Here is a 19,128-nt window from a genome sequence, read left to right on the forward strand (position 1 = left end):
CCTTGGCTGGTGTGGAAGGGCTTCGGGTCAGGTACATCACACACACACACAGGGAACCCATGGAACTGCACGTCCTTCTATCAAGGGCAGCGTTTCCCAGTGCTTTAAACCTGCACTGCTACTGGTGAGGCAGCTCAGCCCTGCCCCGGCATCGGTCCCCACGTGTGGGATGTTCACCCAGGTCCAGGCAAAGCCCTGAGATGCTCAGCTGCTGCCTGGGGACTGACCAGAGCCCAGCACAATGCATCAACAGTTATCCTGGCTGCAGGGATGCTCCGATCACCCCTCATGGATGTGGCCATGGGTGACAACATGCAGCTCCTTGCCAAAACCAGGGGCTCGATCCTCCCCATCCACTTCCCAGCTCTTTGGGGCCATGGATCCACGGGGCTGCAGCTCCTTTCCAACACACTGCTTTCACCTCGCTGCATCCTGCCCCCAACAGGGGCTGGTGTGAGCCTGGCTCTGTGCTGTGCTCCCACCCAGCTCACACCTGGGACAGAGCTGGGACAGAGCTAGGGAGCTGCTGGGGGCTGCACTCCCTGCCCCACTAGTTCGCACCATGGGAACAGCAACACAGTTCTGATTGTATCCCCTAATTGCCTGTGTGGGGCTTTGGTGGCTTTGCTGTGATTAACAGGGACTTGGGGGCTGGAGGGAGCAGTGGTGGCACAGTGTGGTTGTGTCCCTGATCCCATTTCTCCAAATCCCCTCTCCTTTGGTCCTGGTGCCAAATCAACCTCGATGGAGGTGGTGAATGGGGCAGGATTTAATGAGCCATGTTTGATGAACCCCATCTCTGCCACTGAGCTTCAGAGGGACCCTTGGCACATCGGCATGGGAGAGCTGAGGGAGCTGGGGGCTCCAGCAAGCCCATCTGAGTGCAGGATGCTGCTCCAGCATGCAGGATGGGGTCCCCCATCCCTCCCAGCAGGCCACTGTGCGGGCTGACCTAGCCTGAACCTCCCTCCCCGGTTGTTTTTCCACCAGAGCCTGACTGGAGCCAGCCCCCTCTTGCTGCAGATGTTTGGCAGGAGCCTGGGGCAGGAGGCCAGCCCCTGGTCACTGCGCTGCCGCTGCCATCGGCCTCCCCGCTGCCCCCGAGCCACGGGATAGGGGTGCAGAGACCTTGCACCAGGCTGCAGGGCCATGGTGATGGGTACAGGGAATGTGAGGACCACAGACAGCTGCTGGGCTGTGCCCCAGAGCTGAGAGAAGCTTCTGCCTGCAGAGTGATGGGGACGGTGCCAGGGACGGTGCTTGGGCAGCATCACCCTGCTGACAGCAGCGTTGCTTTGCTCTGGCAGCCCAGCATCAGGCCCAGGGCAACCTCTGAACTTTTGTTCTAGGTGTGCGGCAGCAGGCGGAAGCAAAACAAGCTTTGCTGGGCGAGAGGCCCAGCTCCCCCAGCACCAGGCTTCCTGCATGGAACTGGCTCCGCAGCTCATCCAGCCCTGGTCACCCTGCCCCAGTCCCTGTGATCCAGCAGGCACTGCACAGTGCCCATCGCCCTTTGGAGTACAGCTTGGAGCACCCTGCTCCAGGGGAAGGTGTCCCTGCCCATGGCAGGGGATTGGAACTGGCTGAGCTTTAAGGTCCCTTCCAACTCTAGAAGCACAGTGACAGCATCCTGTATCACCTCCTCCCACCGGGGCCACCAGCATTGGCCTCCCACAGCATCCCAGTGGATGCTGAATCACCCACACCATGAAGTGCCTGCCTGCTGCAGCATCACCACTGCAGGACCTGCTTTTTCTGTGGGGAAAAAGGCAGTTTTCCTCAGCAAGCACTGCCCTCCGAGCTCCAGCACTGTTCAGGCACCAGAGCTGGGGCCACAGGGGGATTTGCTTATCTTGCTCAGTCCTGGAGGAGGAATTCAAATCCATAGCCCTATTTTCATGCTTTAAAAATGTCCTGGCTTCATCCTGCGCTCATTTTGCTCCGTGCAGTTGTTGTCATGGACAAACCCATCTTTCCAAGGCTTTGCAATGCCTTTCCTGGAAACGTTTGCCAAGAGCTTGATATTTCCTAGAAAATTCCTGCCAGGAAAGGAAACCTCTCATCCCCTCGGCTGCTAACGACAAAAGAGCACGGAGAGGTGGCAACAGCCACCGGGTATGGCTGCAGGGACAGAAGGGAGGTGCGTGCTTTTCCTTGGATGTTTTGCTCCAAACCAGGCTTCCTCCTCAAACCACTCCAGTATTTGTGGATCTTTCCCTACTTCTTTCATAGCCAAGGAGCTCAGCTCCGGTTCCCGGTGCCAGACGCCGCTGGCTGTCCCCACACCCGATGTGTCCCCAGGGAAGGGGCTCCAGGGTGGAACGTGGTGGGGAGGCAGAGCTGGGGCTGCTCCCTCCCAGCACAGCCATAATCTCCTCCAGCTGCCGCTACGGCATCGAGCCAGGGAGGGAGGGAGGGGGGGAACAACAGGAAAATAACTCTGGTTATTTGCCTCAAACCCTGCAACTTGAGAAGGGGAAGAGAGACAGAAACATGTTTGTGGGACAGGCAAGGAATACGTGTCCAAGCCCTCCCTGCACGACCGCAGCCCATGGCTCCTGTGTAGGCCCTTATGATCGATCCCTTGGGGCTGCATCCCCGTCCTGGCCTTCCTCCCCAGGTCCTGCTTCCCTGGGAATCGCCTGCCCCTCCAGCCCTAGCACCTAAAGCAAAGCTGTTCAGATCAAGCCACGCAGGGATGGGGTGCAGGGTTTCTAACACCGCTGGATGATTGCTTTTTCCAGCAGAGAAAATGGGATTTAGCCAGTTCCCACCAGCATCACCGCAGCGTCTCCCCACAGCCCAGCCTGATTCATCTCGTTAGGAGTGACCTTTCTCGCCGTGAGTCACCGCGACGCCGTCTCAGCCCCAGGATGCAGGACTGCAGCCACGCGCCAACGCCTGGGATGTGATGCTGGTCACCGAGTGGGACACAAGCAGCCAGACAATCCCTGGGGATCCTTCCCACTCCCTCTCTGATGGTTGCTGCCACTGTGATAGCCAGATTCAAGTTTGCACTCCCAGAGCATGGGGCTGTAGCCACTGGGCTCAAAGGCTGGGCAAGGACCCCAAGGACCTTGAGCCAATGCAGTGCAGGAGGTCAGCACAGGGACAGCTTCTGGAGAGGCAGGGAAGCATCTCAGCTCCTGCGCACGGACACCATTGTAGTGTGGATAGAGCCGCACAACACCACCACATGTAGAATAAAGTCCATTTATTTCATAGCAAGAGGCACTGTAAGAGCTTACATGGTCCTTACCACTGCCTGGCACAAACCCCTCTGCTTTGCCCTCCCAGACAGGGGCACAGACCCTCCCAATGGGTCAGCCACGCTGTGCGGAGCCCCTCACCATCATTAGGGGCACAGAGCGCAGCCATTGTGTGGGCAGGATCTGCCCATGCTCCTCTGCCCCATGAGACCCAAGGGAACCAAGCACCCCACAGGGTTTTCCTACAGTTCCAGCAGGTATCTGATAGAGGAGAAGCTGGTCCCAGCTGCACGTCTGCTGCACAGCCAGGCTGGGCTCTGTCACCAATGCTTTTAGCTGAGTCTCCCAATGCACAGTCAGAAGCCACATCCATCTTGCTTTGACCCTTCTTTCCCAACCACCCTGATGGCTGGGACTCCAAAGAAGAAATAGCTTTGCTGGGCATTTCCACACCTTGCTGCTTGCCTGGGAAGAAATAGGTCACCAGGGAAGGTGAGACCAGCCTGGCTGCCTCATGGGAGCGAGCCATTTCTAGCTGGACAGGTTCACAAAGTCACACATCTCCTGTCTGGTGCCCAGGCCACCATCTCCTTGACAGTCCCCATGAGCTCAGTAGGTAAATAGGAGGCAGTGGAAGAGCCACGTACAGGGGCAGGCATCCGGGTGCTGGCCGACCCCAGCTCCTGCCCGTCTCTCCCCAGCGTTTTGGGTGCTCCACTTGGTCCCCAGCACAGGATCCCATGGCTGTGGGCTGTCTCTCATCACCTCCACCTCACACGATGCCATTGCGTGTGGGGTGAGTCCGTACCCGGTAGATGATGACGGCGGTGGCCGGGCAGAGCACCAAGGCTGTCATGACAAGGATGGTGGCCAGGATGATCAGGATGATGACCCAGATGTCCAGGATGTGCTTGGGGAGGGCAGCAGGACCTGCGGGCTCAGGGAGGTCCATCCTGCAAGTGAGAGGTAGAGGGGTGATGGGGAAACACCCTCCATCCCTCCCATAGGCAGAAACACCCCACCACTGCTCTGAGCACCCACTGCTCTCTGGGGAGACCCCTACAGCCACATCCAGCCTCAGCCCTGGGCTCTTTCAAGAGCAAAAGGCTCCTTGGAGGAGGGTTTACAGCGTGCTCCTGGGATTTGCAGCGTGCTCTGGTGCAGCTGGATAAAAGCCAGGGAAAACTTCCCTGTTAATTGTTACCGTTGTTAAAGGAGCTGATAAAGCAAAGCCACAAACCAGGCATCCCGCTGGTCACTCGCGGGTTGGGGGGGGAAGCGGCGGGAGCAGCGTGGCCGGAGCCCCCCCGCTCCGGGGGACCCCACCCCACATCCCCTCGTGCTGAGTCACGGAGTTAGTGGCTTCATTAGCAGCGGGGCTCGGGGATGAGGGGCCGGGGGTCACGACCGCGCTGAGCCCCCCCGTCCAGCCCGCATCCCCGCCAGGCTCCGGCACAGTGGGGCGGAAGAGGAGGAAGAGGAGAAGGAGGCAGCATCAGCACCGCCCGTCCTGCCCGTGCCCCCCTACCTGCGGCACTGCCCTGCTCCTGGTCCGGGTCCGGGTCCGCGTCCGGCTGCGGCGGGAGGCGGCGGCAGCGGCAGGATCCCCGCCGGGGGAAGAAGCCTCCGCTTGGCCCCGCCCGGCCCGGCCCGGCCCGGCCCGCGAGGGGCGGCAGGGGAAGGGGCCCGGCGGGAGAGGAGAGGAGAGGAGGGGAAGGGGAAGGAAGGGAGGGAGGGCGGATCTTCTGTCTGTGCCAGGATAAAGCCGGAGCACGCTCCAGCTCAGCATCCCCCAGCACGGGGCCCCAGCGGGAGGGACCCTCGGGAGGCAAACTCGAGGGTCTCTTGGAGGCACCGTGGGGACATCTCACAGCGTTACAAAGGGCTTTTCCCCTGCTCCATCCTTCTGCCTCACCAGCAGTGGGGCTCACACGCACCCACCTGCCTTAGCAAGAGGGAATGGTCAAACCATAGGGAGAGCCTCCATAAACCCCCACAGCAAGGTGCAGGCAGCGCCCCCCAGGGCTTCGGGGCAGCGTTCATTTAGAGACACAGGCAAAGAGGGCAGAGAGCATCTCTGGGAGACAACAGACATCCCGCTGGATGGGAATGGCGTTTCTGCTGCCCAGTGGAATATTCTGCTCCCCAAGTGATGCTGAAGGGCAGAACCAGCAGTAGCTATTCCTGGCTGGCCTGAGGATGCTCTGATTTTCCCGCTGAGATACAATCCTGGTGTTACCCGCAGTGGGACCCACACACTGCACCCTTCATCCTGCCTTTCTCAGGGAAACCTGATGGATTCCTGGTGGCAGAAACCATTACCCTGTGCCCTCAGACACCCCTGGCTTCTGGGCATGCAGCAACCGCAAACCCTGGGAGCAGCCTCTTCCGAACAGCACATCCCCCTCCAGCTGCTGCTGTCAGATAAAAAACATGTGGGGTATTATCATGAAGTGGCAGCGGATCCTTATGGGCAGGGGGTTCCTCTGGAGGTCATGGGCTGACATCAGGCACTGTGCAGGGTCAGGGTGGGGATAAGGAAGTGAAGCTGAAGCCCAGGCCATGCTCGATGCTTGGCAGCATGCTGAGGAGCAGAGTGGAGGCGGTTTGCAGCTGCAGGCTCTGCCCTGTGAACACAAAGCGCAGCATCCATACTCCTCACATCTACCTGCTGGTCCCACTACACGGGGATGTTTGGTTTTGTCGGGACCAGGAAAGTCAAGAGAAACCACCCCAGGAGTATGAGCAAGTTGGTGCCTTTTGTGTTCAGAGGGTGCCTTGTGGGCAGTGAAAGAAGCACAGCTGAGGCTCAGGGAATCGGGCAGCATACAGGAGAGCGTGTTACGACTATAGGATCCCAGAACCAACCAGGCTGGAAGATCAAGTCCAGTTCCCCAGCACTGCCGAGGCCACCACTAACCCATGGCACGGTGTATGAACACCTCCAGGGACGGTGACTGAACCCCCAGCTCCTGAACGGGTGAATCACCCCGTGCTGTCCGCCCTGGCCCCGCTCCCCCAGCACTGACCGCGCTCTGCGGACCCGCTTTAGGACCCATCGCACCCACGCCCGCGGTGCCCAGCAGGGCGCGCCGGGGTCGCGTGGGCGGGGCGGCGCGGTGACGTCTGGCGGTGACGTACGCGCGGCGGTGGCGGCGGGGCCCGCTCCGGTGCGAAGATGGCGTCGCTGCTGCAGTCGGAGCGGGTGCTGTACCTGGTGCGCGGCGAGAAGGAGCTGCGCGCCCCGCTATCGCAGCTGTACTTCTGCCGGTACTGCCGCCAGCTCCGCTCCCTAGAGTGCGTCTCGCACGAGGTAACGGCGGACCGGTCAGCGCCGCGCCGGGAGGCATGGGGCGGGACGAGGGAGGAACGTTGCGCTCTGTGCGCTCACCGATTGGGTGGCTCTCCTGCTGGTCACTCGCAGTTTGCTTTGCTATTGGTTGTTAGCGCGGGTGAGGGTACCTGTACGGCGGGGGTGATTAGCCGTGGAGGACTGAAGGGGCGGTGCCTTGTTTGGGATTGGTTCTGCGCGTCTGTCCGTCGGTGGAATACGGGCTGTGATTGGCTGAGAGGAAACTTCCCCTCACAAGACATGTGCCCCCCTGCCGGTGTAGGGCCCGGCTGGGTGGGAGCGGCCCCTTTATGGGGCCCTGCCGGGGCAGCGGGACCCCCTGTACCCTTCTGTGGGTCTCAGCCGGTGCAGCGGGACCCCCTTCCCCCCCCCCCCCCCCCACGTCCCCATCGAACACCCCCCGGTAGGGCAGGGGGGGCACCCACTACCTCGCACCCCGCTGTGGGGCGCGGCCTGAGGTGACGACCGGGCAGGGTCGGGAGCTTCCGCCACGGAGCCCCGCTCCCGGGTTCGGGCCTCCCGGAGGGAGCTGCTCTCGGCCGAGCCTCGGGGCTTGATGGATGTGGCTGCGTTCGCAGCGGTCTGACAAAGCCCATGCTCATGACAAAGCAGCGTGCTGAGGGCGGGAGCAGCGTGCTCGTTACGACAGCGGTGTCAGGCGTAAGAGTGGTGCGAGTTTATCAACATCAGGACGAGCTTGTGCCCCACAGCGGGATTTCTGCTGTGGAGGGTTATTTCTTCGGCCAGGAATGGCTGGAGCCTGCAGGTGATCATCAGGCTGGAGCAATGGTCTGGTGCATGGGGCACTGCTTTTGTGCAAGCCTCGAACCTAGGGCTGCTCCTGTGACTTCTCCCATCACGGTAATCAAATCCGTGCAGCGCACTCTGCAGAAGCCTGTGTGAATTAAGAAATTACAGTAGATCTGAAAAGCCTTGAGGGAATGACTCTGCAACCCGGATCTGAGGAGATCTCTCTTCAGAAATGATAAAGCCTCTGAGGAGTAGAAAATAGATTTGTCACCACGCTGCATCCGTCATGATTTTGCTATAGCGTGACCAGTGTAGTCACTGTGCATTGCCGTGTTTAATGATTGGTTTACTTTCCCCTTCAAGAAGGGGGCCCCCTTTTTGTTAGTGTTGTTTTAATTGACAGAATTAGTTTATGACAGCAGATACAAAGTGTTCTCCGAAATATGTGTGTATCTGACCAGTCTAACTACAAAGGTAGAATAAATGTAGATATAAAAGGAAAAAAGGCATGTTAAAATCTGTTGTTTCCTGTATGGAATTCTGGGCACTGCAGAGGTCAACAGCCAGTTGTCCTTTTCCCATTTACTAAGTGGAATAGTTTATTCAATCCTGACTTAAGGAACATTATTGAAGATTAAAATTTGGCTGAGACGGGTTAAGATTTCAAAAAGCGTCTCAAGTCCTTCCTGGCTTCCCCTGTCTGCTGGCAGACACAAAGCCCTATTAGATTGTGTGGCAGAGTTTCAGGCTGCTGCCAGCATGCTGCTGCCTAGACAAATGTGTGCCAGGAAGTGTGATGTGGCCCTCTCCTTTATCAGGTGGACTCTCACTACTGCCCCAGCTGCCTGGAAAACATGCCTTCAGCTGAAGCCAAGCTGAAAAAGAACAGGTAAGCTTGCTTTAGCTTTATTTTCATCAGGGCTTACTATTTGAAACAGTTCCTTCTCCTGTTCTCATAACACATTTTAGTATCATCCAATATTTTAGACTCATAGAATGGTTTGGGTTGGAAGGGTCCTTAAAGATTATCTACTCTGAACCATTCCTGTTCCTTTGGTGGCTCTGTTGCCCTAATGCTGTTGCATAAGATGAGAAGTCTGTTGATTTAATCTTGATTTGCTTGCTCAGAGCATTTTCCTGACCCTTGTCAGAGCACTGTCTAATAGACCTTCCTCCTTACAGGTGTGCTAACTGCTTTGACTGTCCCTGCTGCATGCACACCCTTTCCACCCGAGCCACCAGCATTCCTGCTCCACTCCCTGATGACCCGGCCAAGACTACCATGAAGAAAGCCTATTACTTGGCCTGTGGATTTTGCCGCTGGACTTCCCGGGATGTTGGCATGGCTGATAAGTCTGTCGGTAAGTGACAGTCAAAGCCATGTATTACATGATACGTGCAGTATCTGCCTAGGTTTTGAGTTACAGTTGGAAATTCACAGGAAAACAGTTTGTTGCTGAAGTCTCCTCTGAAGAGCTGAGTTAATGGAGCACATGACCCATTTCCACCCTTGTGCTACCTGACTAGTGAGAAAGTTGTCAAAAACGGGGCTTTTTAGTTGGTGCACTCTCTTTACAGCTGAGGTCTTGTTTATGTACCTGCAGAGTCTTTGAAGCCACTCAGTCTGACAGCATAAACATCTCATTTATTTTCCATCACTTTTGTCCTTTTAAGCTTATTCCAGAGTTGCCAATCAGTGTTTGTAGTTGTTTTTTCTTTCATGGCAGCACTGGAACAAGCTTTCATCTACTTCTTGGTGCATAAGACGTGCAGAAAATACCTGTCAGGCTCTAGAAACAGGGCTGAGTAGACCAGGCAGATCCTCTGACTTCCAGTGTTGATGTGACTGAAGATGCAGAGACATGGGCAGCCAGTAATAAGAGACCATTCTTGTTAACTCATGTTCCTGCTGCTAAAGTGACTCCTAGGTGCTGCTCTCCTGAGTATCTCTCAAACAGCAGTTATTTAAAAACACAGTATAAAAGCTGCTGAAGCTCCTTCAGCTCAAACCTGCCTGTAAAAAGCTTTAGGAGGTGTATATTTGTGCAGGTGTGAACTTACAGAATTGCAGTGGTAATTGTAACAAAATGGGGAATGTCATTTCATGAATAAAACTGAGGTAGTTGGGTCTTCGATGTGATTTCTGTGTGGAGTCTGGAAATCTCCTGAGGACCTTGTTTTCTCTCTTTCTCTTGCAGCTAGTGGTGGCTGGCAGGAGCCAGAGAATCCTCACACACAGAGGGTGAGTGAAGGGAAGGCTAAGATGCATCAACTAGAAAGAGCTGTTAGAGGTGCCACGCCACCTCAGTCACTTCTTCTGCATCTATCTTATCCTTCAGATACCAGTTCCTACTCTCAATTCAATAGAGGGAAGGCCTCTTAGAGGCTCTCTTGTGGATATTGCAGTATGCTTTGCAGAAGACATAATTTCTAATAGAAGACATAATTTCTAATAGTTGACATAATTTCTAATAGTTGAAAACATCAGATCTAATAGTGCTGTTAACACCAATGAATGTGAAAAAAGCTCTTTTCCAATCAAGAGTGTGTCTAGGATCTGGAAAACAGGACTGCACCTTTGTTACCCTTCCCTGTCACCAGTTAGGGCTCTGCACTAGGAGTGATCAGCCCATATGACATTGTTCCATCCACTCATGGCAAATGTGTGAATAAAGTCTCAGTTGCCTGACTTCACAGTGGGAATTGGACACTGCTCTCTGACAGATGCCACTTCCAAAGAAGGGTCTGTTTGTCACCCGCAGCATGGGTTAAGATTCGTTAGGACACACAGGCTTGTTTAATGTCTGTCTTTCAAAATAGAGCACTAGGAACAGAGCAAAACAAGTAGCAGGAACCCCAGCCCAGCTTTTTCACAAGCGAATACTGCAGCTCATCTGGCATTTGTTCCACTTCCACTGGGTTTCTTTTCTCTTTCATCCCTCCAGATTAACAAACTGGTTGAGTACTACCAGCAGTTGGCTCAGAAAGAAAAGATCGAGAGGGACCGGAAGAAGCTGGTGCGACGCCGAAACTACATGCCTCTGGCCTTTTCGGTGAGCAGGGAGCACTGTGCTCACAGAGCAGGACAAGTGATGCACAGCAGCCTCAGCGTGGAAAATTACATAGTTGGTAGCACAATAGGGCTGCTCAGTTCTTTGTAATTGAGAACAATGTGGAGAAAATGAGCTAGGGCACATGGGTATCTTTAGGGACAAGTAAGTTTACACCCATTATTTATTGTGTATTACACTGCCTCTCTCTCTAGTAGTCCTCTCTGATAATGCAGAAGGGTTTACACTTGCCATGTGAAGGAGTATGTTATCCAGCAGTGAAATGCAGTGCAGCCATTGACAATCCCAGTGGTAGCCCTTTCTCAGGACAGTTGCATACCATAGCTCAGTAACCATTAGCTCAGGATTGTCTGGCACTTCTCTGCATGAAGTCTCAACTGAAATTAACCTTAAGACTTGATTGTGGCTTGAATGACTTGTTTATTGTAACTTGCAGGTAACTGCTTACTTTGTTTAGCTGGGTGATTGCATATGCTTGCTACTTCTTAATTAACTGTGCTTGCTCTGTGCCCTTGCTTCTGTCTTATGGCTGCATTTTTTGTCTCCGTTGCTACCTGCTGCTATTTTGGGGGCTCTCCACAGCAACACACTATACACGTAGTGGTAAGTCTTTTCACGGTTTCTGCTGGTGTTAAAGCTCTCCTGGTACCTAGTGAAGGGGAGTGACAGATCCCACTCTTCACCCTGCCTCAGGGCCCCTGACCTGGATGTGCCTAGAACAAATATACACGAAGGCTGACTCATTAGAGAGTCACATTGGTTGCAAACCCAAATATCTATTGTTAGTTTACAAACAGGGAATTTGGGTAAGTAATGCACAGTTGAAGAGTAGTCAGTCACAAAGCTTGGCTGGGACACAGCTGTCTGCCTGCCTGAGGCAAATGGTACTCACATTAATTTTCTGATCTTTGAAAAAGCATGAGGGTAGGCTGATGCTTACACTTCTCATTTGGTGAGAATTCAGGTTTTCAGCCCTGCCCAAAAGGAAGATTTCTGCCTCCAAGCATTCTGCATACAGTTCAGCTGTAGAAACCGGAGCAGTAGCTCAACTATTCCTGCTGATTGGCAGTGCTTGCTGAGAGACACCTGTAGATAACAAGGCTTGTAGGAGGCTGAACCTTCCAGCTGCTTCTAGTAGTGCTACAGAGCATTTCAGATGGATTCATACCCATGTCGACCCTATTCTTTTGGCACTTGAGCTCTTATTCTGGACTACTTGACATGCAGTCTCTGTGAAGACTAGGTCAAGTGAAAATGTGTCAGTAGTGCAAGCTGGTGATTTAAGGAAAAAGTAAAAGCTCTGTAAGAGGTGGCCACACACATCTGTCTCTTCCCATCTTCAGTGCAGTGATAATTGTTTTCTCCTCACTTAACAGTTTGAGCAGGAAAAAAAAGTATCTTGGGAAGCATTGAATACCTTTCCCTTTTTGCTTTCCTTTGCTTGTCTCCCTATGCTTGTCATGCAGGATGAGTTTGCAGTAGGTCTTTTTGTGCTGGCAGGGAGCAGATTCAAAGCTGATAGTTCCTTTTTTCCTTGTAGGACAAATACGGCCTTGGAACCAGGCTGCAACGCCAGAGGCCCGGTGCACCCATCAGTGCCCTCGCTGGACTCTCGTGAGTCTCAGGGTTGGGGTTGGGTAGGGGGCATAGGGAGGAAGGAATAAAGCAAGTTCAGAAAGAAGGTAACACGTTAGCAGACAGCAGTGAAAAGAGCTCTCTTTGGAGCAGTAGAGCTGTCAAATCCTCTGTGCAGCAGCTCCAGATGGTTTACTTTCTCCTCAGAGAAACAAGTGACTGCTCACATCCTTGTGCAGTTACTGTTGTCTCACAGTCTCAGCTCTCACTGCCTTCTGTGTTACAGTGCTGTCAGAGCACACATGCTGTATTTTGTGACCAAGTTGTCCCTCACTTTATTTCAGCCTGAAAGAAGGAGAGGACCAGAAAGAGATCAAGATTGAGCCAGCTGATGCAGTGGAAGAAGTGGAACCTCTTCCTGAGGATTACTACACAAGACCAATCAATCTGACAGAAGGTAACACCTTATTATTCTGTCACCTTAATATTCTGCCATGTTGCATTATATAACACGAGCAGTGCTTGGAAACTTGCCCGTAGGGTTCCTAATGCTTGAAATTATAGTAGTTTTTATGCTGGGATAGAAATGGTGGGAAATTTGTGCCTTTTTAAATGGTAACTTTGAATGCAGCCTCAGCTTCATGCTGTGCGTGGAAATCTTGGAGCCAAATACGTCAGGTCTTTAAACAGTTGTTTCCTTTTGTTGCTGACCTTAATTTCTCTGCATGTGAAGTGTCAACTTTTGGATGGAGAAAAGAGCTGACATCCTTTTTCACGTAATAGCAGGAAATAAGGAGTAGCTGAGCTGCTGGGGAGCTGGAACCAAACCTGACCTGTTAAGTAACAATTGCGCATTGCTTTGACACAGCTAGGACCAGCTTGCGTACACTTGCCAGTTATTTAGCTCATGGTTGAGCTCAGTTGTTGGCTCATGATTTAATCAGCCAATACTGTAAATTGACCAGTGACACTTGGGAGTGAATGGGATAAAATAGCAGGTACAGGATGCAAAGTGGACTTCCTGCTGAGGTGGCTCTAAGTAAGACAGATGTTCTTGGTCGTCCTGCAGGCCAACAGAGTCCACCACTGTTAATTCATGAAAGGCTTATGGGAAGTGGTAGATCATCTTGGCCTCTTTCTCATAAGGCCATCAGCGTTGTGAGAGGCTGATGCTGGTAAAGAACACAACTTTCGTGATTCCCTACAGAGAGGAAAAGGCTGCCAGGTGGCTCACTGCCTCTTAGACACTGGAAACAGTGAGCAGCCTGTTTTGGGGGAGAAATCCACAGGAAATGTTGGCTGCTGGGAGTTCCTTGCCTTGGGAACTATGTAGTCACTAATTCTATGCCCAAGTCTGAGTTATGCAAACTCCTTGCTGAGGAGCTGTGTATTGTACTTATGCAGCACCCAGCCGTGAGGGTAACAAAGCAACAAAAACTCATTTGCCCTTGGCAGGGAAAGAACTTATTTTCCAGATGATTTCCAAATTCTGTTTCCACTCCAGCTGAGCTTTGAATAGAGATGAAGGTCCCTCATTTCTCCTGGACTGACACTGGTCCTGTGTTAATGTACCCTGTCAGAGCAGTCCTTTAGACAGCTCTTACCTTCCATCCGTTCACTGCTGGAAACAGTGATACTTTCCAATGGCTTCCGGATTATTTGGTGCAGGTGAAATTGAGTTTCTTAGGGATTGTAGCATGTCCACACAGTGTGTGCCACACTTGCTCTTAGGGCAACAACCTGTGTAGGTTCTAGCTCAGGTTTCAGTGCCTGAGACATTGATTTGCCTGGCTTTGTTGTGCATTCAGTGACGACCCTGCGCCAGCGCCTGCTGCAGCCTGACTTCCAGCCCATCTGCGCCTCCCAGCTCTACCCTCGTCACAAGCACCTCCTCATCAAACGCTCGCTGCGCTGTCGGGTGGGTAATTGAACACAAAGAAGTGCCTTTTTTCCTGGCTCACCCAACATGGCTTGTGCGAAATGTCTATTTCTTTTCAAAAGAAACTGCTCAGATGCTTCTGGTTGTTGAAAGCTCTCAATCAAATTCATGGTAACAGCACTAGGAGATGAGGGAGGTCGTCACGTCTCTGACGTGATGAAGATTGTGAAAGGGGGACAGCATTGTGCAAAGATGCATAAAGACACACAGTGGGTTTACACAAAGGTCTGTGTGCTCTGCCAGGGAATCATAGAGGGCTGCCAGTACACTCAGGATTAAAATATTTCTGCTATTATTAAAGACAAAAGTCAGTAAACAGCATTAGTGAGAGAGAGTGCAGAATACTGCAGATGTCCTTAGGGTGAAAGCAGAAAAGGGGTATTTCAGAGAATAAAACCAGAGAGCTGGGAAGTGAAGACAGGCAAGAATTAAATTCAAGTTCTGCTGTTGGCTTACTACATGATCTTTAAAGAGCTGCTTGCATTCTTAGTGGTTTCACTGGATTTATCTAGTTCCCAGAGTAACAGAGCAACCTTCTTGTAAGTATTTAAGATGCAGAATGCTTTGCGAATGCAGAATATTTTCTCAGAAGTGAGTCATTTCAGGCTGAGCCTGTATATCAGTGAGTACTTTATGAGGAAATCAGTCTTGAGTTCTAACTCTTTGATCTTTTTTAATGCATTCCGGAGCATGTATCAAAGGGCTTACAAGACTTGTGCATTCCTCCTGCAGTCAGTGAGCATCCAGGTGTTTTTAAGCCGAATCCCATGTTTCTGACATTGCACAGATAGTGATGGGTATGACATTTTTGGAGCATCTATAACTTGACACAGCGATGGCTATATGTGCCCCAAGGTAGTTTTTATGTGTGTTGTGTTAGAGGCTGGGTAATATCCTGGCTGGTGGCAGTGTGTTTGCAGCTCTCATTCTTCAGTGCGTAACTGCTCACTGTCTTCTGGTGATGACTAAAATCTCTTTGTCTCTGTAGAGTTGTGAACATAACCTGAGCAAACCAGAATTCAATCCAACATCTATCAAATTCAAGATCCAGCTGGTTGCTGTGTAAGTAAGATACAGGGACTGGGGAGAACAACTGCCTATCTCTGCTTAGTTAATGCCTTCTAGTTTCATTTTCATTTCATGTGCTCCTGAATTGACCTCTGCGTGGTTGTGTCTCCTCTTACGGTGGTATAATCACCTTTTAAAATACATTTAGATTATCTGTAATAGGTTTGCTTCCTGATCTGCTAAAGAAAAGAGATTGCATGCTGTGCCAGCGCCAGACAGCAGCAGGAATTTGTAGGATTTGGCTTATATAGCAAAAGGGCACTTCATTTTAGTTTTTAATATCAGCTAAGCTCTAACAGCATTGAATGAGTGAGATGGATGCATGTGAATACATCCCTCTAGTTTGAGAAGTTATAGACAGCAACAGAGTCCATCACGGTCATTTGTTTTGTTCTTTTTGTAGTAACTATATCCCTGAAGTGAGAATCATGTCTATTCCCAACCTGCGCTACATGAAGGTCAGTAGTTTTTCCATAAATCTTTTAGCTGGGAGGTGTGGATGTGGGATCTGTTTGGAAGATGACACGGTGTGACGGCTCTTCCCTGAGGGCTTCATTCGCTCCATTTAGAGAGTGAGCAGGGTTGAAGGGACTGGTCAGGATAATGCTGCTTGTACTTATCACTGCAGTAGATCACTGCGCAGTGTGACGTCTGGCATCACAGGCACACGTCAGTATCTGGAGAATAAAAAGTGTGGATTTGAAACCTTGGCTACATTTCAAGGATGTGTATTTCTTACATTAAGAAAGAGTGCTGTTTGGCATTGGCACCTCTCTTACAGACTGGAGGTGTTTGCTATCCATCCCTTGAGTGTATGTGATTTTTGAAGGTGTTGATCAGTCACAGAAGATGGAGGTGCTAACAGTGACTATGAACTTTAGAATATTTGCTTCTTGAACTGTGATTCCTGAATCTCCCCAGGAGAGCCAAGTCCTCCTGACTCTGACTAATCCAGTGGAGAACGTCACACATGTCACGCTGCTGGAGTGCGAGGAGGGGGACCCTGACAACATCAACAGCACTGCCAAGGTATTGTACCCTCCTGCTGTGGGAGCCCAAGGCTTACACTCCCATTTATTCTTCCCCTGATCACACTTTTCATAGGGCCTTCAGTCCCTGCTGGACTGTGTTGCATTTTCCTCCTTGGAGTTTGAATGATTGTCACCAATCATTAGCTCATAAAAGTAGTTTGAAACTGCCTGCTCATTGAGATCAGTACCTGAGGGAGAAAGGCAGGATTTCACTGGTAGAGTGATAACCTCTGGAGCAGAGGAGAGCTGAGGAAGAGCCAGTTTTCTGTTAAACTGTGGTAAAGAAGCCCTTGGAAGGGGAGGGCTCTCTCCTGCTCACACTGTAGGTGGTGCTCAGAGCTGAAAAGCTTCTCTTCATGTTCTGATGCAGGTGGCAGTTCCTCCCAAGGAGCTTATTCTGGCTGGCAAAGATGCTGCAGCAGAATATGATGAGCTGGCAGAGCCTCAAGACTTCCAGGATGACCCTGAGTGAGTGTTGTTTGTCCTGTGGGAATCCTGTTCCATAAAACTTGGTACTTAAACCAAGTAACTCACTCCCTGTGTCTTCAGCATGTTTTGTTTGGGTTTTTTTCCAGGTTTTTTGTGCTGGTGGTGTTTTTGGGGAGGGTTCAGAGATGTGGTGTGGACTATTTAGGAGACATTTGTTCCCTTTGAGGCAAAGTGTGCTGTTAGAGCACTTGTTATTGGTGGTGGCACTAATTCTCTCCTGGAATACTGTGTCTAATCCTCTTCCTTGCAAGCAGGGGGTTTCACTGTAATAGTGAGAACTACGCAGTAGGGTGTGAGACAGTTGCCTTCAGCCTCCAAAATGGAATGTGTTCTGCAGCCTCTTACAAAGCAACTTGAGCTGTATGCCATGGCTCTTCCCTGGGGCAGAGCCACACCCGGAACTCCCAGAGCCAAAGCCGGGTGTTCTGTTCGACACATGTCAGCAGAAAGGCAGATACTGATGTTTGTGGGGCAGGAGGAGGCTGTGGAGTTAAGAAGCTAGAACCCAGGGCAGCTGTGTTAACAGGGCATATTCAGCCATAAACTAAGCACCTCTCTTATATGTTGTCAGAATAAATCTCCCAGAACAATTGTGTGAGACCTTGGCTGACCCAGCCTTCCATTGTGTTCTGCCTTGCAGTGTCATTGCCTTCAGAAAAGCCAACAAGGTCGGAGTTTTCATCAAGGTCACCCCACAGAAAGAAGAGGGTGAAGTGATTGTGAGTTTCAAGATGAAGCACGAGTTTAAAAACCTCGCTGCTCCCATCCGGCCCAGTGAGGAAGGTGATCACAGCTCTGAGGTCATCTGGCTCACCCACCACGTGGAGCTCAGCCTCGGACCGGTGCTCCCATAGGCGCTGCCACTGCCGCTCCCTGCTGGCTGCAGGACGGGATCTTGCATCACGGTGAAGAGAGCACCGGGTGGAACATCCTGCGAGAGCTCCCTTGTGATGTGTGGTGTGTGCCACGGGCCCCACCAGGCTGCGAGGAGGTGGCTGAGGGTGCCGTGGTTTGGGATGGTTTGTTCTTTCTCTTCTTGTCCTAGTGCCCACTAACTACTTCTCTGCTTCCCCACGCCGCCACAGGCTAGTTTAACTTGCAGCACGTGTTTCAGCACAGAGAAGGATCTTGCTTTCTCCAGATCTGCGCTACACCTGGCTGAATTAGGGTTTATTGACAGAAAAGAACCCATATTTCTGTTTTTCTTCATGTCAGCCCACAAGCCCAATGTACAATAGTAAACAACTTCCTTTTCACACAGTTATGCCCTTCCAAAACAAATGTTTTAAGAGGTGGCCGTGTCTGCTGCATTACTGGTGAGTTACTGGCAGCAGCACGAGGCTTTTGGTTTTCTCCTTCCTCATAGGATACCTCAGCTGTGGAGGACTGGGACATACCACCCAACCTCTCTGGTGTATGTAGCTTGCTTAGCCGAGGTGATAGATGCCTTTTCACAAAGGAAATGATCAGTTTGCCTTTAAACCCCAAATAGCGTGTACTGTAGAGTCCATGGATCTGACTGGTAACTGAGCCTGCTGCCAGCTCACCGTGCTGCAGGTAGATGTGGCAGCACGATGTGCTGCGAGCTGGGAATTTGGGTTCTGCTGCAGCTCCAGGCTGAGGCTAGGATGCTCCAGAGAAAACAAGTGTTAACAAGGGTAGCAATCAGAGTGTGAAACCTGGGCTGTTAAGGTTGGATCTGATGTACAGGGAACTACAGGGGCTGTTGGCTCTTCTTCCAGTTAGGGTGTGTGGGAGGGAGGTGTAACAGACAGTTCCACGTTAACCAACAGACACTGTACCGTCAGGTAATTTATCCAGGCTGCCGTTTGGCTGTGGTCCCAGCTCAAATCAGTAATTAAGAGCAGAGTATCCAGGACACAGAATTACCAGTAGCTGCATAGCTTGGTGCAAGCGTGATCACTCTCCCTGCAGAGCATTCCCAATTCCAACACACACCCTCTTAAACCTTCCTGATGGGCTTTGATGTGCTGGAGCAGGCTTGAATGCTGCTGGCCTGGAGCTGCAGATCCTCTGCACGGCATGGCAGGGTGAAGCTTCCAGCTTTAGTTTTGGGGTGGTGCTGCACCCCAGAAAACATCTCCCTTCGCACCAGAAGCCTGCCGCGGCACACCGGGGCCTCACGTTTACAACCTCGCGTAGGATACGCACAGATGTACAGCATGAGTTGAACACTTGTAGTAGGTAGTTAATGTCTAATGCTAGCGCCTGCTGTGGCTTCACCCATCCAGATACAGCACTTCCCTTTTGGCCACCACTCCTCTGCAATAGCCACTACGTTTGGGACACGATGCAGGGCTGTGCTGGTGCTTGCAGGCAGAGAACACTAACACGAGGTGCGATGTCTGTGCTGTTCCGTGAGCTCCGTGAGTTGTTCTCTCCCTTCCCTTAGGACTTTATAGGTGTCGGCGTGTCCCTGCTCCCCGGAGCATTCACCCCTTCCCCATAGGCGCCTGTTGCCTTACTGCTTGACGTCGTGTAGTGACCTTCAATAAAGCAAACGTGGCTCTCGGATCCTTTGCGCTGGTTTTTACATGGATTTAATACTAAAAAATATTTATTAAATAAATACGGGTTATTAAGGCTAAGCGCCCCCCACCCCCCTTTCCCAATGGTCTCATCC

The 19,128-nt window shown here is 51.8% G+C and overlaps 2 protein-coding genes across 3 annotated transcripts; one reads left to right on the top strand and one right to left on the bottom strand.

Annotated features, from left to right (window-relative positions):
• Positions 1 to 3,199: 3,199 nt before the first annotated feature.
• SMIM3 (small integral membrane protein 3) lies at positions 3,200 to 4,291 on the bottom strand. The gene has a single exon (XM_061456882.1). The coding sequence runs from the start codon at positions 4,159 to 4,161 to the stop codon at positions 3,982 to 3,984; it is 180 nt and encodes a 59-aa protein (XP_061312866.1). The 5' UTR covers positions 4,162 to 4,291; the 3' UTR covers positions 3,200 to 3,981.
• A 2,029-nt stretch (positions 4,292 to 6,320) lies between these two features.
• On the top strand, positions 6,321 to 19,019 carry DCTN4 (dynactin subunit 4). Of its 2 annotated transcripts, XM_061456883.1 has the most exons (14): positions 6,321 to 6,522; positions 8,130 to 8,200; positions 8,494 to 8,672; positions 9,510 to 9,553; positions 10,257 to 10,364; positions 10,965 to 10,985; positions 11,923 to 11,996; positions 12,302 to 12,414; positions 13,766 to 13,875; positions 14,885 to 14,958; positions 15,368 to 15,422; positions 15,886 to 15,993; positions 16,366 to 16,463; positions 17,125 to 19,019. In XM_061456883.1, the coding sequence occupies exons 1-14, from the start codon at positions 6,388 to 6,390 to the stop codon at positions 17,336 to 17,338; spliced, it is 1,404 nt and encodes a 467-aa protein (XP_061312867.1). In that variant the 5' UTR covers positions 6,321 to 6,387; the 3' UTR covers positions 17,339 to 19,019. The 2 variants fall into 2 exon arrangements, with proteins under 2 accessions (XP_061312867.1, XP_061312868.1); XM_061456884.1 differs by lacking the exon at positions 10,965 to 10,985.
• The last annotated feature ends 109 nt before the right edge of the window (positions 19,020 to 19,128 follow it).

Source organism: Pezoporus flaviventris, unplaced genomic scaffold (assembly GCF_033815535.1).
Source record: "Pezoporus flaviventris isolate CSIRO_AGI_PZ_B2104156 unplaced genomic scaffold, CSIRO_AGI_Pfla_v1 ptg000023l, whole genome shotgun sequence".
In the NCBI taxonomy this organism is placed as follows: Eukaryota; Metazoa; Chordata; class Aves; order Psittaciformes; family Psittacidae; genus Pezoporus; species Pezoporus flaviventris.